Below are 18,623 nucleotides of genomic sequence, written 5' to 3' on the forward strand. Positions count from 1 at the left end.
TCTTCTTTTAACAATAAGTACTAGAATATACATGTAGTTGTCTATATCGCTTTCTTTAATCTGTATGAGAGTGTGAGTAAAAGGTGTATATGTATTTGTTGAAAATGATAAAAACAATAAAAAAAAAAATAAAAAAAAAAAAAAAATTCGACTAAACTTGAACGCATCCATGGGTGATGATATGTAAAGTTGATTTAAACCGAGGTCCCATGCCATTCCCCTTAGAAAGCAGGTTTCACATGCGTTTAAAAATATTTCTTAGAATCACGAGATTCTGGAGAGATCGACCCCTGCATGCATTGTACAACCTTTCTTATGGAGTAAAGATGTAGACCCAGGGGAGGGGGTGCGGTGTGAGTGAGAAGTTTTATACAATCTAATTAAAATCAGATCGTCTCCAGTGTAACGGTTAGAGAAGATTTGATTTTAATTCAATTGAAGTTTTACATGTAGATAGTGATATAGGGATATTCTGGGTATATGAAGAATTAATCTTTTTTTAAAAATTAGATTGAAGTTTTATATATGGATAATCTGGGTATATGAAAAATTAATCTTCTAATTAGATTGAAGTATTATATAGGGATATAGGAATATTCTGGGTATATTATGAATTAATCTTTCAACTTATTGATTCTTCTCAAGAAACACGAAATTAATGTACATTTCGTCAATTGCATGTAATACGATATGAAATTATCTTCGAGTATCAAATATGATATATATTCATTTTGTTCAAATAATGACCCCGGAGGACAGGACTTGACCACAATTTACACAAAGGAATAATCTTCTCGTTCCCCACAAGGCCATGCATTGATAAATTAGTAATTGTCGACTCCAGGGTCACAATTTTGCAGGTGACTGTTCTCATATATTGAATATTTACATTTCCAATGTTTCTGCCTTCGACATCTTTTCAGATTATAATGATAGCAATTTCCGCATAAATGCGAAGCAGTTGTAAACAATTTGCGTATGAATCTTGTAAATATATCATTTTAACGGCTGAGAATACCGAAAGAAATGATAGTAAAATGGAAATATAAAAAATAAATTTCCGTTTTGATAATACATAAGGGTTTGAACCAATCTCTACCCAGAGTTATCGTTCCTTGCACTCACTTACACCTATCATTTACAAGCAATATATTGATCACAAATAAAAAACAAAAACAAACCCAAGATGTTTTTATTAGTATGTTAACAAGATTTATTTTTTGAATAGATGCCCTGAAGAAGACCGAGACTAAGAGAGCGCTGGACACAGATGGACATATCATGCAATCAAGTTGAACGGCGACACAGCAGTAACAGAGCACACAGGGGTACTCAGGGAGGTATGTGATGGCGAGGAACCAGGCAAAGGAATGAAATCATTGGAAACAAATATAATATCTGGAGAAGATTGGTATCGTTATTCAGCACTTAAGATTGTGGGGACTGTCATCTTTGTGAGAATCAGAAAAAACGGAGTAAACGATGCCATTCAGGAAAGAGCAAGTCAGATTTCATAGATCCATCGTCATCCTCCGCACTATCATGGAGTAGATGAAGAGTAGAAAACAATTTTGTACACCCTTTTCGTTGATTTGCAAAACCCCCATTTGACTCGATCAACAAAAATCATTGCATCGGACAGTATATCTTACAAGCTAGTAAATGTATGGTCGAGTTCAAGTACACACGATGCACCCGAGTGCACAATAACGGGCAGTGGTAATGTGGATATGGTGGAATGTATAAAGGCAGGCATCCTGTTTATCTTTACCACCACGGGCACTGGAAGTTAATGTAAATATATAGTATGTGCTTTTTTTATATGCATGCACATACATGTACTATATATTTACATTAACTTCCAGTGCCCGTGTTTACCACCATACAAGACGACACATAAAAAAGGATTTGATGGCACCTGAAACCAACTGTTAAAGGATATAGACTTTGTCGACGACTTAATGTTGAAGTACGAGCACGCTCAGAGCAAATCTCACAAGGTGAAGGGGAAAGCCTGGGGTATAGCACTATAAAGTTCAATAATGAGAAGTGAATTGTGCTGAGAATAAATACAAAGCGACTTACGCATGTAACGAGCGAGAGTCAATTCAGGAAGAACGAAGTAGAAGATACGGAGGCATTTGTCTACCTTGAAGCACAGGCAATTGCATCGCTTGGGGTCGAATTTACTATATAAAGAGTAAAGGTATAGAACTCTAAATATAGGGTACCCAAGTTAGCCGAAAGTTACTGAAATTTTTTAAACCGTCTGTACTTTCACAATCCCCACCATGAACGGTAGTTATGACTAATTACCCAAAAGAGATGGAAGGACCCATAACGATTTAGAGACTCAAATATTAATATTTATCAATATTGATTCATTATAGTACATAAATTATGCTAATAACAAGTCTTTATAAATATACAAATGTCTTATTATGTCTATTTTTATCTAAATCATATTATCACAGGTGTTTGACGATTGATAATAATGATGTCAATGATGGCACCGATGAAAATGACTGTGTTAAATGAAAGTAGAGACGGTTTAAAATTTTCAGTCACTTGGAGCTATTACGGACTTCGTTTTATGAATTGGGGTAAGAAATTCATTTTAGAAATGATATTTTATGCTGCACATTCTATTTGATAGCTTGTTGCAATGCTCAAACACTCTGTGTAGTCGTATAGTGTCAGGGCCCAGCTAAAAGTCAACCAAAAAATAATAGGCATTTTTCCGAGTTCATTTCTGCATATCTTGGGAAGTATACGGAATTTCGGGATGAACTTTGGTAGTAATGTAGATTGATTATGTATGAATAAATTAAAATACAAAGTAGAATTTTATATCAATTAATTTATTGTTTTTACATCGGCTAACTTGGGTACCCTATATTTAGAGTTCTATACCTTTACTCTTTATATAGTAAATTCGACCCCAAGCGATGCAATTGCCTGTGCCTTGAAGCGACAGTCATATTTAAAGGACGGAGGAGGAACTGGATATACCGATTTTGATTACAGATTACTCCGTTTACCTGATCAAGGTATAGGGTTCATGGCGATTGTGACCGGTCAACAGGGGATGCTTACTCCTCTTAGGCATCTGATCCTACCTCTAATACATGCAGGAGTCCGTGTTTGTCCAACTCTTAATGTTGTATTCTTTGTATGAGTTATAAGATTGATCACTGTACGTTATCGTCACCTCTTCATACTTCAAGATAAGAGTGAATACGGGGAGAGGAGTATACGCATCGATCACCAGAGAATGAGCAAGCTGATTTAGAAGAGGTTACACATCGGCCACCACAGAACGAGCAAACTGATTTAGAAGAGGTTACACATCGGCCACCAGAGAACGAGCAAGCTGATTTAGAAGAGGTTACACATCGGCCACCACAGAACGAGCAAGCTGATTTAGAAGAGTATACACATTGGCCACCACAGAACGAACAAGCTGATTTAGAAGAGGTTACACATCGACCACCACAGAACGAGCAAGCTGATTTAGAAGAGGTTACACATCGGCCACCACAGAACGAGCAAGCTGATTTAGAAGAGGTTACACATCGGCCACCACAGAGCGAGCAAGCTGACTTAGAAGAGGTTACACATCGGCCACCACAGAACGAGCAAGCTGATTTATAGATAGTGCGGTCAGTGCTGATTTGAAAATGGTAAAGGCTGAAGAGAAGATTGGGTAATTTCAGTTCACATGACTACAAAAAAAAAAAAAAAAAAAAAAAAAAAAAACAACTTGAGGATACGGTGGTCACGGCTAGAGCGAAACCAGAGGGTAGAACAGACGACAAGACCAATACCAACAACATGAGCAGAAGATTAACCGCATCCTGAAGAAGGAACATGATGTTAACTGTATGGTAAACTGGTTCTATAGTTTGTTTTCTTTTGTTTGTTTGTTGTTCCTTCTCGACAAATTTTCACTCACAAAGAGACGTCACCAGCTACGGGTGAATTTTAACCTGTGATCGAATAGCATTCTGCGCCGTAGGTAGCAGTGGTGGTCCCCAATACCCCAACGCCTGTTACGTTTTTCTAAATACCGAGCATATGATGAAGGAGCGATCGTTACATATTTTTATTAAGGATGTCAAAATTGATATTTTCAAAAATTTTGATAGAATAGTCAAAGAATACTCGAATATTCAGATATGTATGCTTATTACGTATGTCTGAGTCCATTTTCTTTTTCTAGTTATCTTTCTTTGGTTTAAGAATACAAAGACTATATGAGTTTTTGATAATGGATGAAAAATAAATAAATGAAATAGAAAATAATTATAATAATAAAAACCAACCATTAACTCATTTTTCTCCTTATATCTATAAACATCCTGAACTCCAGTGTTGTAAACCCATCGTACTTTTATGTTTTTAAAAATCAGTCATAGTCACTTAAACTAGCTGTTTTACTAGAAGTTGGCATAATTATGTTATTCGCACCGCAGTTTATTCCGTAATGTCCCCCACCATCACCCACAAGGTTGTTTTAATTTATACTTCTTTCACCGGTGCCATATTTGAATGTTTTGAAAATTTGCATATTCTAAATCTTACACTTTATCGCGCGGTGCGAATAACATGATTATGCCTAGAAGTGAAAGTACAGTACATATGTGGTAGTGAGTGTGTGTTTTGATAGAATGACATGCTGTCACAGATACGACAGTATTGGATCAATGACAGTCCCGAAATTCGAATTTCCTCAATTGTTTACATTAGAAACAGCGCCCATTTCTTGATGTCAGTATCCTTCAATGTACTGTTGTAGTTATGGGTATTTACTAGTATGAGATATTCAAACCGTCAAATTCACAGGTATTAAAAAATGTTTCTTCAATCCTACTTTAAAAGACAAATTTAAAATAAATCGTGGTGGAAATTAAAAAAAAAGAAAAAACCCACGTGTGTCAAACATTAGGTTCCGGCATAAGAAAATTGGCTATTTTCCTGTGCTGCAGATAACAAATGAGAAATTTTTTGAACCATAAATGATTAAAAGTATATATACAGGTGATAAGATGATTGGGTTAGAAAATCTATAGATAATTCTGATTCTGAATGCTTTTTGTCAAACAAAGTGACCAGGTATTGACGAGACTAAGTTAAAGTACGACATACTTCAATCAAATAAATCCCCCCTCAGTTGAAAATTGAACTCGTCCGAACTTCGCGTCATCACGTAAACAGTAGCAGATCCAATAATGTCTCATGTGTAGTCGGACGTGTGGGAACGTCTTGCTTTCGGCAGTCATTACAGGATGAAAAAGGGTGAAATTCGCCTGGTTGTTGGTTTCGCGGTGGCAGTTCTATCATGTGTTTTCCTGTCTGTTGTGGCTGTGAGAGAAATGCAAATACTGGAATGGTCTCCAGGGGATGCTGTCATGGGAGCTGAATCATGGGAAACGAGGGGTATGTGTACTTTAATATCACAAATGCACACGTAGTCCAGAAACACTAATCAATCATCATCATCATCGTCATCATCAATTTCCAAATATTTCTAATTCATGATTTATAGATAGATCCACCAAAAATTCTACAGTATTGAGTAACATGACCCTCACAATGCCAGGAACCCCAGAGATAGTGAAAGTATATATGTGCATGTATTTAAGTCTTGAATAAGTTGTCACATGAAAATCAGATCACACTTTACTTCATTGAACTGTGATGCTGCAAAATGATACATCATGTACATCATATCGTAACATGTACAGACTGTTAAAAATCCAATTTTAACAATTTAAATCCCCCAGCAATGTTTGATACATTGCATCATGCACTTTATTCTCTATAATTCTCAACCACTATATGACATTGCAGTAGATAATGATTCTGTAGGGGCTCTTTATTGGCTCAGGAGAACACTTAGAGTAGCTAAGGGTTGCATCTCATCAACTGCAAGTGAATTCATTTTCAATAAAAAAAAAAATTCTCAATGTGACAATGAATTTGTGAATTATTAATATTGTATCTTTAATAACTTCATGGATACAATAGAAAGTATACATATAACTAAAATATAGAAAAATAAGGCTGGGCATATTTAGTATAGGTCCAGACCAATGACTGTCTATCTCTTCGAGAATATAGCACTTGTAAATTATAGATACTTTTAAATAACACAGGTATATGTACATGTATTTATATGTGTATACTTGGTTGACCATCAAATGACTTGTCTTATCTCTTTAAGAACAGGGCACTTGTCCATAATCATTATCTGTCAGAAACTCTTGTTGTTTTGTCTGCTGTCATTAATTTTCTAACACAAGTTGTTTGGTCTTGTAAACAGCCAATATTATGTGCCAAGTTAATACCACTAATTGGTAGGTAATGTCTTTTGATGTCCTTCATTGGTGTTGTCATCTAATCCCCCCTGGTTTCTGATGTCATTCATCCATGTTGTCATCTAATCCCTGATATTGCTGCAGCTTAGAACTCCCTCACACGACCTGAAGAATCAGACTATGAGCTTCCAATTTATCTTTTATCACAATCTTCTCCAAAGTTGTGTGAATTAAGAAGCAAGGTAAAAAGATTGTTTCTAATTAGAGAGATTAGTATGGTACAAGTTATTAGACAACTAGTGATTATACCATGGTGACATACACACATGGTAGTATAATGAATAATGGTATATAATATTAAGATGTGCTTCATCAAATTTCCGGAAAGTTGCAAATTTTCCAATTCATGCAATAAAAGGGTGTGCTGCATGACTATTAGTTTTCACAGTGTATAGTGCGTGAAAAAAAAAGAACATAACCCGTAACCATATTGAGCTGTTTCAGTGACAATTGCCTGGTAGATATGGTAATATGATATCTAAAAATCGTGTGTACTTCAAAGTCAAAGATATCTTAGTATCATTGAAGGTCTGGCTCTAGGCTGTCAGATGATGGCTATAAAAATGAATGCTGAGAAGCATAACAATATTATATTATGTCAAAAATTTTTTACTTTAAAGGTGTGGATTAAATCAAATGTGTATTATTAATTCATACTGTGAAATGCGACACTAGTCGTTTATTTAATTCTCATAAATGAGTAATATATTTCTTGGAAGTTTGTTTCAATTAAGACTGTAGTGAGTATTTCAATTTCTATTGCTTTTTGAGTATGATGAAAGCATGTTCTGAGATCTCTACGAGTGGCACATCAGTGCAGGCTAACAAAATTAAGTGTTGGATATACCGATTCACTAGATTGTTTTTATGTTATTTTCTGCCCTATTGGAGAATTTTTCACTCATGCAGAAATGTCATTAGTTTTAGGTAAAGTGCCACAAATTTTGACTTACGGCTGTATAAATAGCAAATGAGATTTTTTTAATCTCTCATTGCGTACAGTAACACTGTATGGCCCCTCGTTGTTTAAGGAGCTATGGCTTTCACTTCTAATCTAATGTCAGGTTCTAACCAAGATTTTTCTTGGTACCAGAATGGTCTAAGACTCAGAGGAATCAGAAGACAACAGATTATTACATATACAGTAGGATTCCTTTATTTCTGCTGGTTTTTTTTTTGGGGGGGGGGGGGGGGGGGGCTAATTTGCATGAGGATATTTAAACAAGGGTTACAATGCACACCCATATCATCACTTTTTATATAATTAAATGTTTTAAATATCAAAATCAGTTCGAAGCTAGTTCATTATTTATGGAATAAATATCCAGTTGTTTTTGGTATACATATAAAGGTATCATTGGGGTATATATATACACATGATTATATATTATAATAGAAACCACTGAGATGGGGGTAATTTTTATACTTAGCATTATCAATTATGCAGAGATTACCCCATGTTGCTATTACATGATTATACAAACAAAATATTTAATATTCTTTATACCGTATTATATTTTGTGATTCATCTTGGCCAGGTTTTTAAAAAAGTTGTTTTAGGGTTTCTTAAATGTGCTTTCAAAAGGTAAAATTGTTATTTTGAATTAGTATGCTTTGAATGCATGTATTTTAGTGTGTTTGGATGAAGATAAATATATATTACATGTATTAATGTTAAGTGAGGTTCTTGTAAAAATGACATTTGCACTATTGATTTGTAATCTGTTTAACATCACAGATCCCGGATGGGAAAATTATCGCTGATATATTGATTTTACAAACCTAACCATTAAAGTGATCCTGTCATGAAAACCAGATTAGCACTTCAGTTATAGTTTTGTTATGATTTTTTTTTTATTGATATTCAAATGTGGTCATTTAATTTGATATTTGTAGGGATAATGTACATGTTTAATCAGGATTTACCAGGATTAACTCCTTAGAAGTCCATGGTTTTGAATGAACTAGGGGAAATGAGAGAGAGACAGACAAAGAGACACAGAGAGAGAGAGACAGACAGACAGATGGACAGTCAGAGAGAGACAGACAAAGAGACACAGAGACAGATAGACACAGACAGAGAGAGGGGGGAAGAAAGAGATAAACAGATAGAAAGAGACAGACAAAGAGTTACAGATCTACAGAGAGAGAGACAGACAGACAGACATAGACAGAGAGAAAGCAAGAGAGAGATAGACAGAGAGAGAGAGAGAGAGAGGGGGGAAGAGAGAAATAGACACAGAGAGAGAGACAGGCAGACAGAAAGTTTGTATGCAAAATTTATAACTCTTATTGTGTGACTATCTCTACATGAAAAAGCCAAAACCGTTTCCCTATGCAGCTGGATTAACACAGTAGGCATCAAAAGATTGCAAGGACACTTGGATCACCAGATAAGATAGCTAGATAAGGTATACACAAAGACTAGTAACAAAATGTCCATCAATTTCTAGCATCCTATCTGAAGCTTTATTTCTCCTGATTGACAAGGGTGCTAATTTTCTTGGTCTTTAAGGGTTTATGGAGAAAATTAAGTTCTTGCAATAGAGTAATTTAAGAAATCAAAAGATTTTGTCATATATTTTTCTGGGAGTGGAAGAAATTATTGCTTCTTTTATCGTTTAGAACATTTTTCTAAACAAGATACCATGAATTATCTTAAATTTGAAAATTTTAGGGGGGGGGGGGGGCTGTGCCCCCCTTTAAATCCACTACTGAGCAGGGAGAGAGAGAGAGAGAGAGAGAGACAGGTAGAGGGAGAGAGAGAGAGACAGACAGGGAGAGAGTCAGACAGAGAGAGAGAGAGACAGACAGACAGGGAGAGACAGACAGGGAGAGAGAGAGAAAGAGGTAGAGGGACACATACTGACAGAGAGAGCTTTTCATCATCACTCTATTTGATACAATTAATTCTAAATTACAGAGTTGTAGGATGGGTAACAGTTTTGTACAATATGTTTAATTCAATGAATTATATCAACAGCAGAAGTACCTCCCTAAAATCTATAGCATCAATTTCTACCATTGTTGCCGAATTTATCATGCATAGTGTATACTTATTACAACTGTGTGTATCCATTTACAATTTAATATACAAGTAGGGGCTGCGATGTGATGTAGCAGGTTGTTATAAGTGCACCATCTGTAAATATCAATGTAAATAAAGTTATGTAGCTAATCCCATACAAATAAGATTTCATATTTGACATAGGTTATAAAGTTATAACTGTATCAATAAAAAATACTACAAGTTGTACTGCGCATGGTAATATAATGACATAGATCGAACTATACATGTATGAAAGGGTGCTATATATATAGTCTTGCAAATTTGACAGTTTTAATTAAAACTTTAAATGGATTTGTAAAATTGATATTGTTTTTATATTATACATTATGATAAAAAAGAGCTGACAAATTTTTTGGGTTTAATTTTTTTTTAAAATTTATTTATTTGATGATTTAAAAATAACTTGTCATAAAGAATGCAGGCGGCAACAGTATATTTAAGGATTATAAAATGTCATGGTTTTAGCAGTTTAGCTTATTTATTTACATTATGACACATGACAATAATCTTTCTTGTTGAATGTGACCACCACATGGTTTCCATGGTTTTTTGAGCTCCATGCTTGGTAAACCACTGGAATTTATCACACGTTATCAGTGTGGTCCCCACAGAACCAGGTGATACGTGTTCCAGTCTAACAGCAAGTCTTCAATCTAAATAAATATCAAAGCTAGCAAATTTATTTCTACTTTTGATTGTAGTTTTTTGTAGGACCAGAATAGGCACATTTTTGATATACATGTAGGTATGCTCCAAATTATTGATGTAAAGAGGAAGTGTGACTTACTGTTTAATGTTAAAAAAAAACAACCCCAAACCCCCAACCCCCCCCCCCCCCCCCCCAACCCCCCCCGATATTAGAACCAGTGCATCATGTAGTTTTCATTGAATATTGTACTGTAACAATTGTTATATGGTTGTAAATACAAAATGCACATTATGAATCCTGTATTCAGTTCAAGTTCACAGCAAGGAAAAAAATCTTATAATGATGAATACAAAACTTTGTTCTTTTTTTTTCTTGAATGAATATGAAAAGGAACCCAATAAAAATTAGATTAGTTTTAATTGTATTAATTGATTATATGTGTGTGGTAGAACAAACCATGCAGTGTTAATTTTGATATTTAAGGTAGTACTCTACATCGTCATAATGGCTGACTTCCTGTAAAAACATGGATGAAAAAATCGATATCAGCAATGTTTGACTTTTCCTTTTCAATTTCAATACCTAGCCGAATGGCTCAGTAGGGTTGAATACCAACTGCTGAACTGTAGGTTGCAGATTGGAGTTCAGCAGGGATTTTAATTTTTTTCCAGATTATTTTCTACTAAAACTGTATTGTTTGACAAAATAAAGTAAATTTGAAAAGTTTCAACTTCAAAATATTGTTGTACATATCCTCCACTTTTCATCTACATCAAATTTCTCTGGTGTAGCATAACTCCTTAATAGCCAAAATGTTTTTGAATGCAGGATATATGGAACTCTAACTCTATAGTTTTATGCCTGTTTGTCTTTCTTTCTGTCTGTGGCATAAAACTTTAACATGGTCATAAGAATTAATGTTATTCAATTCACATTGACCCTAAGAACTTTTACACTTTAAAAGATAGAGTTTTCATATTTGGTTTGTGTATTTCTTATGGCAAACCTTTCCATTGTCACCAAAATCTTTGACTTTGTGACCTTAACATTGACCTTTGACCCGGTTCTATACTTTGCTGTAATCCAGGGTTTGAGGGGTGGGGGTGGGGGATCAGTGTTTCACAAACACATCTTGTTTTTTCTTGTGGTGTAAGGTTGTTTTCAACACTGTTGATTTTTCTCATTGTGAGATTTCTGCACAATCAGGTGGCTTAAAATCATTACCTATTCATGGCATTTAGAATTAGAATCATGCACAGCTGTGTATGCCAAAGAAAGTTCCATGATGCATTCAGTAGTGATTTAATTAAGTAACATACCTTACATCATATTATAAGAGAAGGGCATCAGTGGACTAATTAAAAAATTTCTTCTGTTAGGACGATGGTCCAATGTCTTCAGAATAGATGATGTTAATTGTCAGAACCAATGTATTCTGAAAACTTGCCTTATTTTTTATGGAGGAAAATTGATACTTTGAAAAACAGGGAGCTTATATTCCAAATTATGATTTAAGTTGCGTAGATGCAGTAACCTAGCAACAGGGAATTGAATGGAGTTGTCACTTTTAGCTAATATATTATATACACTAGTCTAGACTAAGTGTATTCTACATACAAAGTTATTGTACATATGTCAATAGATTTTATTCCACATTCTGAATACATAATAGTTCTCATTGAGAAAATGTGTTGTTTTACATCTGTTACAAACAATTCACTTGCAGGAAATTTAATCTTGTGAAATTATTTTTTAGGTGTTTAATTTTTTTTTTATAGGAATTCGCATCTTAGCTAGCCAAGGGTAACGATACACAGTGTTTCGCGTTCACACTTGGCAAAAATAGTCGACGAAATGAAAACTTAAAATTGATGAAGCCATCTGATTGGCTTCACCGCTCAGCTTTCGAATGAATTTGAAATTAAAAGGGAAACACTGTGTATCGTCACCCTTGGCTGCGAAGAGGAAGGATCCGTGATAGCTTAGTTGGTACATCAGCTTCAGATTTTTCAGGAGTCGAGGTCCTGTCGAGTTTGTGGCCCACGTGTCACATATCCTAGTGTCTTGTTCCATAGGGTCGTGCAGTTTAGGTGTTTGGATGCATGCATGGTGTGTTTGATGAAAATCTGTCTTACTAGGAATTAATTGTCTTGGTGTTCAGTTCAGAAATAAATATCATTGTACTGGTACTTATAAATGTAATTGTAGTTCATATCCTCTTGTATTTTAAAAAAATTAAGTTTATTTCATAATTTACGTTCTACTTTCATTTCTGTCCCAGTCGTTGAAATAAATGTACTATATTAAGATTATCATCTCATAATGTTCACAACTGCTGAATGCATCCATGACAAAATGGCTATCATTAGGCTACATGCAATATGTAAAGACATCAAAGGCGAGAAGATTGGAAATGTAAATATATGTGCATATTGATCATATTGTAATTTAATTGCTACATGTATATATATACATAAGGTTTAGACATTCAGTTACCATAGTAACAGTGATGGATGTAAAATTGATTTAGAATTATACTAAATATCATGCTTTTAGGGTGTGTATTCATCTGTAAAGCATTATATGTATATGATACTGATGCGGGGAAAGAGAGAGAGAGAGAGAGAAATGTCAGTCTTTAATTATGCATGTGTCACTCGATCATGTGAAATTTGAAATGAATAGTAAAAAAACCAATATGTATAATTATAGGGCCTGAACAGCATAAAATTTAATTGCAATAATTTTGGTTTGATCAATTTGTTGATTTTATTTCAGGTGCCTCTCGGAAGTTGAACTCTTTGGCCAACTGTACCCCACGTGCCATTAAGCAGTTTCCCCAGGGCCTCTTCACCCAGAAGCAGCGGGCAGGGGGCGCTGTCATCCTTCACATCCTGGTGGCTGTGTACATGTTTGCAGCATTTGCTTATATCTGTGATGACTACTTTGTCCCATCGCTGGAAATCATGTGTAATGGTATGTAGCTACTGCATCATCTGTATCAAAAGGTGAAGATAACGAACAGTGATCAATGTCATCAATTAAAGGTGAAGATAACAAACAGTGATCAATCTCATCAATTAAAGGTGAAGATAACAAACAGTGATCAATCTCATCAATTAAAGGTGAAGATAACAGTGATCAATCTCATCAAAAGGTGAAGATAACGAACAGTGATTAATCTCATCAAAAGGTGAAGTTAACGAACAGTGATCAATCTCATCAAAAGGTGAAGATAACGAACAGTGATTAATCTCATCAAAAGGTGATGATAACCAACAGTGAACAATCTCATCAAAAGGTGAAGATAATAAACAGTGATCAATCTCATCAATTAAAGGTGAAGATAACAAACAGTGATTAATCTCATAACTCCTATAAGCAATGCAAAATAGAGAGTTGAGCAAATATGGAACCCTGGACATACCAGAGGTGGGATCAGGTGCCTAGGAGAAGTAAGCATCCCCTGTCATTCGGTCACTTGATATTGTATTGTATATTGACAGGTTCTTTTAATGACATGTCTCGGTAAAAGAAAAAACTGGGGATTTGAACTGCTGTAGAACTCGTGGTACAGTCTGGCTGATTACATGAGATCTGAGATGCATCTGAGCTATTTCCTAATCCTTGATTAGAGAACTCTCGCACACAGAAAGGCACAAAGCGATGTTTTACACTCAGGGTGTGGAGCAAATGCCCATGATTGCATAAGTGAATGTGTAAATTTCTTGCCCAAATTCAGCTGATGCAAAAGCGTAATACTAAGTGTTCAGGGAGTATATAAATTACACATAAAATGCTTATTACATATAATGTATATCACGTTATTTCGTTGCTCGAACATGCCATGTAAGAAATCCATGAAATTTATAACTGTTTGTTATTAAATATGCTCACTTTTTCTCATTTTGCATATCTGAAAATTTTCTTTGAAAACAATATTCTTCAACAAGTTTAAGGTTTATACTCATACAAGTACAATGAGATTGGACTAAGTTTGACACTGTTACTGTTTATAATTGTATGTAGGTATGCACGTGACATAAACAATGGGTGTAGTTTAGTTAAACAAATGAAATATATTGTAAGGCAGTACTTTTATTAGAGTATTTTTCATTTTATGTTCTGCATTAATTATCATAAAAATGTATATTTGAATTCTTAATAATATATATGATCATATCAAAAGTTTTAATGTTGACAAGTCAGATGTTATCAAAATATAAAAATGTGTAAGCTTACTATTTTTTGTTGGGGACGGCTTGTGAATAAAGTGAGCAATCATGTACAAAGGCTCATTGTTATGCATCAGGGGATATTGAAATACCAGTCAGAACATTGTAACCTGTACCAGGTAGAACATACAAAGACCATTAATCGTGAACATTTGAACTATTCAATAATTGATGTTTGATCGTGTCCGACTAAGACTTGTGGGTGGATTGATATTTACATGCAGTTTTGGGGAATATCATTCCATGGTAAATTTATGCATATCTGTGGTTAATAATGGACAGAACAATTAATCTTCATGATGATCAAACATTATGTGGCATCCATCATTTTGTAGAGATACAGTTTTGAATGTCAGATTGAACATACAGTGATCATCACAACATTTCATGACTTAATTTATTTTGACACCCCTGAGATAGACAATTCGGGGGGGGGGGGGGGGGGGGGGGGGGGGATATTGTTTCTGGTGTCTGCTCTGTCTATCCCTTTGTCATGGCCAGGGACTAGGGGTACTGTTTCTGGTGTCTGCTCTGCCTGTCTCTGTTGTCTTGGCCTGAGGCTAGGGGTACTGTTTCTGGTGTCTGCTCTGCCTGTCTCTTTGTCTTGGCCTGGGGCTAGGGGTACTGTTTCTGGTGTCTGTTCTGCCTGTCTTCTTGGCCTGGGGCTAGGGGTACTGTTTCTGGTGTCTGTTCTGCCTGTCTTCTTGGCCTGGGGTTAGGGGTACTGTTTCTGGTGTCTGATCTGCCTGTCTTTGTTGTCTTGGCCTGGGGCTAGGAGTACTATTTCTGGTGTCTGGTGTCTGCTCTGCCTGTCTCTTTTGTCTTGGCCTGGGGCTAGGGGTACTGTTTGTGGTGTCTGCTCTGCTTGTCTCTGTTGTCTTGGCCTGAGGCTAGCTAGGGGTACTACTGTTTCTGGTGTCTGCTCTGCCTGTCTTCTTGGCCTGGGGCTAGGGGTACTATTTCTGGTGTCTGCTCTGCCTGTCTCTTTGTCTTGACCTGGGGCTAGCTAGGGGTACTATTTCTTGTGTCTGCTCTGCCTGTCTTCTTGGTCTAGGGCTAGGGGTACTGTTTGTGATGTCTGCTCTGCCTGTCTCTGTTGTCTTGGCCTGGGGCTAGGGTTACTGTTTGTGGTGTTTGCTCTGCCTGTCTTCTTGGTCTGGAACTAGGGGTACTGTTTCTGGTGTCTGTTCTGCCTGTCTCTGTTGTCGTGGCCTGGGGCTAGCTAGGGGTACTGTTTGTGTTGTTTGCTCTGCCTGTCTTCTTGGTCTGGGGCTAGGGGTACTGTTTCTGCTCTGCCTGTCTCCTTGTCTTGGCTTGGCTATATAACTTTTGAGCTATACAAGATTGAGACTTCATAGTTACCTAGAGTACTGAAAGGTCAAGATTAAGGTAATTACAAAGTACTAAAAGGTCAAGATTAAGGTAATTGCATTTAAAATTTAGTGCATTATAATGAATATAAGCACTACTATGATGATAGAGAAGAAAATGTATATAGAACATTGTGTTACATGTATGTCCCACGATCAATGCTGGGAAATATATAGCTTTTATTTTTCTGTATTCTTCTACATTTAGTGTTCCACATTCCATCTGATGTAGCAGGTGCCACCTTGATGGCTGCTGGAAGTTCTGCCCCGGAGTTAGCTACAGCTGTCATAGCCGTATTTATAGCTCAGGTACAATATAGCACAGGTACAAGCTAGCACAAACTCGCAGAGGTACAAACTAGCAGAGGTACAAAATAGCTCAAACTAGCACAGGTACAAAATAGCACAGGTAGCTACAGCTGCCATAGCCATATTTATTGCACAGGTACAAAATAGCACAGTTACAAACTAGCACAAGTATAAACTAGCACAGGTATAAACTAGCACAAAATAGCACAGGTACAAACTAGCACAAAATAGCACAGGTACAAACTAGCACAAAATAGCACAGATACAAACAAGCACAAAATAGCACAGATGGAAAATAGCACAGGTACAAACTAGCACAAAATAGCACAGGTGCAAACTAGCACAAAATAACACAGGTACAAAATAGCACAGGTAGATACAGCCGTCATAGACGTATTTACAGCACAGGTACAAATTAGCACAGGTAGCTATAACTGTCTTAGCTGTGTTTATAGCACAGGTATAAACTAGCAGAAAATAGCACAGGTAGAACCCAATGTTAGATGGTTTCTATTAGTTACATTTGTATGTAGATACTAGAGGGCTAATACAGAAATATATGGGGTCCTTGAAAAAAATTCACATTGGACGAGGCATAAGCCGGGCCAATATGCTTTTTTTTTTCAATGACCCCATATTTCTTTAAATGTCCAATTTATATAAAGAATTTATCCTGCTGATGATTTTATGTATGCATTGATTAAAGGCATATTGACATTATTCATTCTTCATGATTTTCTAATGTACAGGTACAACTGTCATAATGACTGCAATCATGATGCATGATGCTTATCAAATGTACAACAATGAAAAAATGGTTGCAATATTTAAACCAACAACAACGGAATAAAAACAAGTTTTTCAACGAACTGTAAATTAAAAAATAAATTTGTTTTGTTAATAATACTTTAAAATGTTCTTACCTATGATGTCATAATATTCGTTGACAAATTTCTAGTGACTATAGGTATATGTATTCCCATGGTGTCATAGTACACATGTGTGGTGAGTAAATCACATGGAAGGGACATATTGGCAATATTAGGTTAGTATAAAAGGCAAAATATCATCGTTTATAGTTAGTATTGGTTTTGGCCAATGAAATTTCAAGGTATCTATCAGAGGCAGGATAAAACTCAGTAATGCACAGGTATATCACAAAATGATGGATACATGTAACGTTTGACTGGTCCTTTTAAACGTCTCTGACTAGATGGTTTCCTGAGGGGTAAACCTGTGGCTACTGATCCGAAGAATATGATTTTGAATTTTGAAAGGGTTTTAATTTTTCCCTGATTATTTTCTACTATAACCAGATAAAGCAAATCTACAAATTTTCAGATTTTAAGATACTACTGTATATACACATAATATCCTCCTCCATCCATTCATAACAGCTTTTCTTTGGTGTGATACACATCCTTCTAAACTCTTGTCTATGTGATTTAACAATGGTTTGCTATTCATACATAACATAGGATGTTTATGCACACTTGACCCGATCATAGGATCATGTGAAATAAATATGGATCATGAATTTCCTTTTATTATTTCCTTTATTTATTTCATTGCAGTTCAAATGTGCACTTTGTGTGCCATCACCATGGAAATGGCTGAAGCATGTACATGTTGTATTGTCCCCTCTTCCTTCCTTAGTATTCTGTTCATCAATATCTGTCACAGATGCACATATTCATTTAAGATGCAGGAAATTCTTATCTGGTTCTGGTTGAATAATTTTTGACAGAGTTGTGCCCCTTGGACTTAGAAAATTTCAAACAATTCTTAGTTTCTGCTCATTATCTTAGTCATGCATGAACATTTTGAATTGAAATATGAGGTAGATAGATCTGATGCATGTGTCATGAGAATAGGTAGGTCAAGTATTTATATAGATCAGCGTGATGGTCATGTAACTTTTGGCAGAGTTATGACCCTTGGGTGGGGGCATTTGTGTTGTTTTGACACATTTCATTTCATATTAATCAAAATCAGCATTGTACAGGACAACAATTACAGAGTGTGTGTATTAATCTGATTAGTGTGTGTTAGGTACATGTTAAAGGCATCACAGCCGGAAGTGCTTGCACAATCACTTAATGTTCTAATCTTATCAAGCTATGCATGTACATGTAGCTCTGAGCCTCATAATTTGTGCCCATTTAAATAACAAATAATCTTGAAGAAACTAATAATTGACTTCAACAGCATGAAGTGTCATCACAAAGTCATGATTTTTTAACAATAGTACTGGTAATTTAAAGGTTCCTGGTTCAAATCCCATCAACACACAAACTATACTTTCTCGATCTTTTGTTTTTATTTAAAAATTGTATTTGAAAGTGTTTTTTCCCCCTCTCTCTTATGTATATCTATTAGAGTACTGGGTTGACAAAATATTTTAGATATATTTATGAATGAGACAGACTTTAGAATTGGATGGTGGGATACACATAAGAGACATGGTTAGATCTTTACATGTTGATGTCGGCAGGCTGTGTTCGCCCCAGATAAGCACTCTATGAGAATTACAGGTATTTATTTCAATGCTGAATTTGTAACAGCTGTTAGGAAAATTAGAGATGGATGTTATAAATTACTCTTCTAGCA

The 18,623-nt window shown here is 35.6% G+C and overlaps 1 protein-coding gene across 1 annotated transcript in view; it reads left to right on the forward strand.

Annotated features, from left to right (window-relative positions):
• Positions 1–4,683: 4,683 nt before the first annotated feature.
• LOC125659741 (probable sodium/potassium/calcium exchanger CG1090) overlaps positions 4,684–18,623 on the forward strand; it is a 40,689-nt gene continuing 26,749 nt past the window's right edge. The window contains exons 1-3 of the mRNA XM_048891505.2: positions 4,684–5,439; positions 12,878–13,075; positions 15,913–16,013. Coding sequence (XP_048747462.2) covers positions 5,289–5,439; positions 12,878–13,075; positions 15,913–16,013 — 450 coding nt within the window. The 5' untranslated portion in view covers positions 4,684–5,288. The remainder of the gene's footprint in view (positions 5,440–12,877; positions 13,076–15,912; positions 16,014–18,623) is intronic.

This window comes from Ostrea edulis, chromosome 9 (genome assembly GCF_947568905.1).
Source record: "Ostrea edulis chromosome 9, xbOstEdul1.1, whole genome shotgun sequence".
NCBI lineage: Eukaryota > Metazoa > Mollusca > Bivalvia > Ostreida > Ostreidae > Ostrea > Ostrea edulis.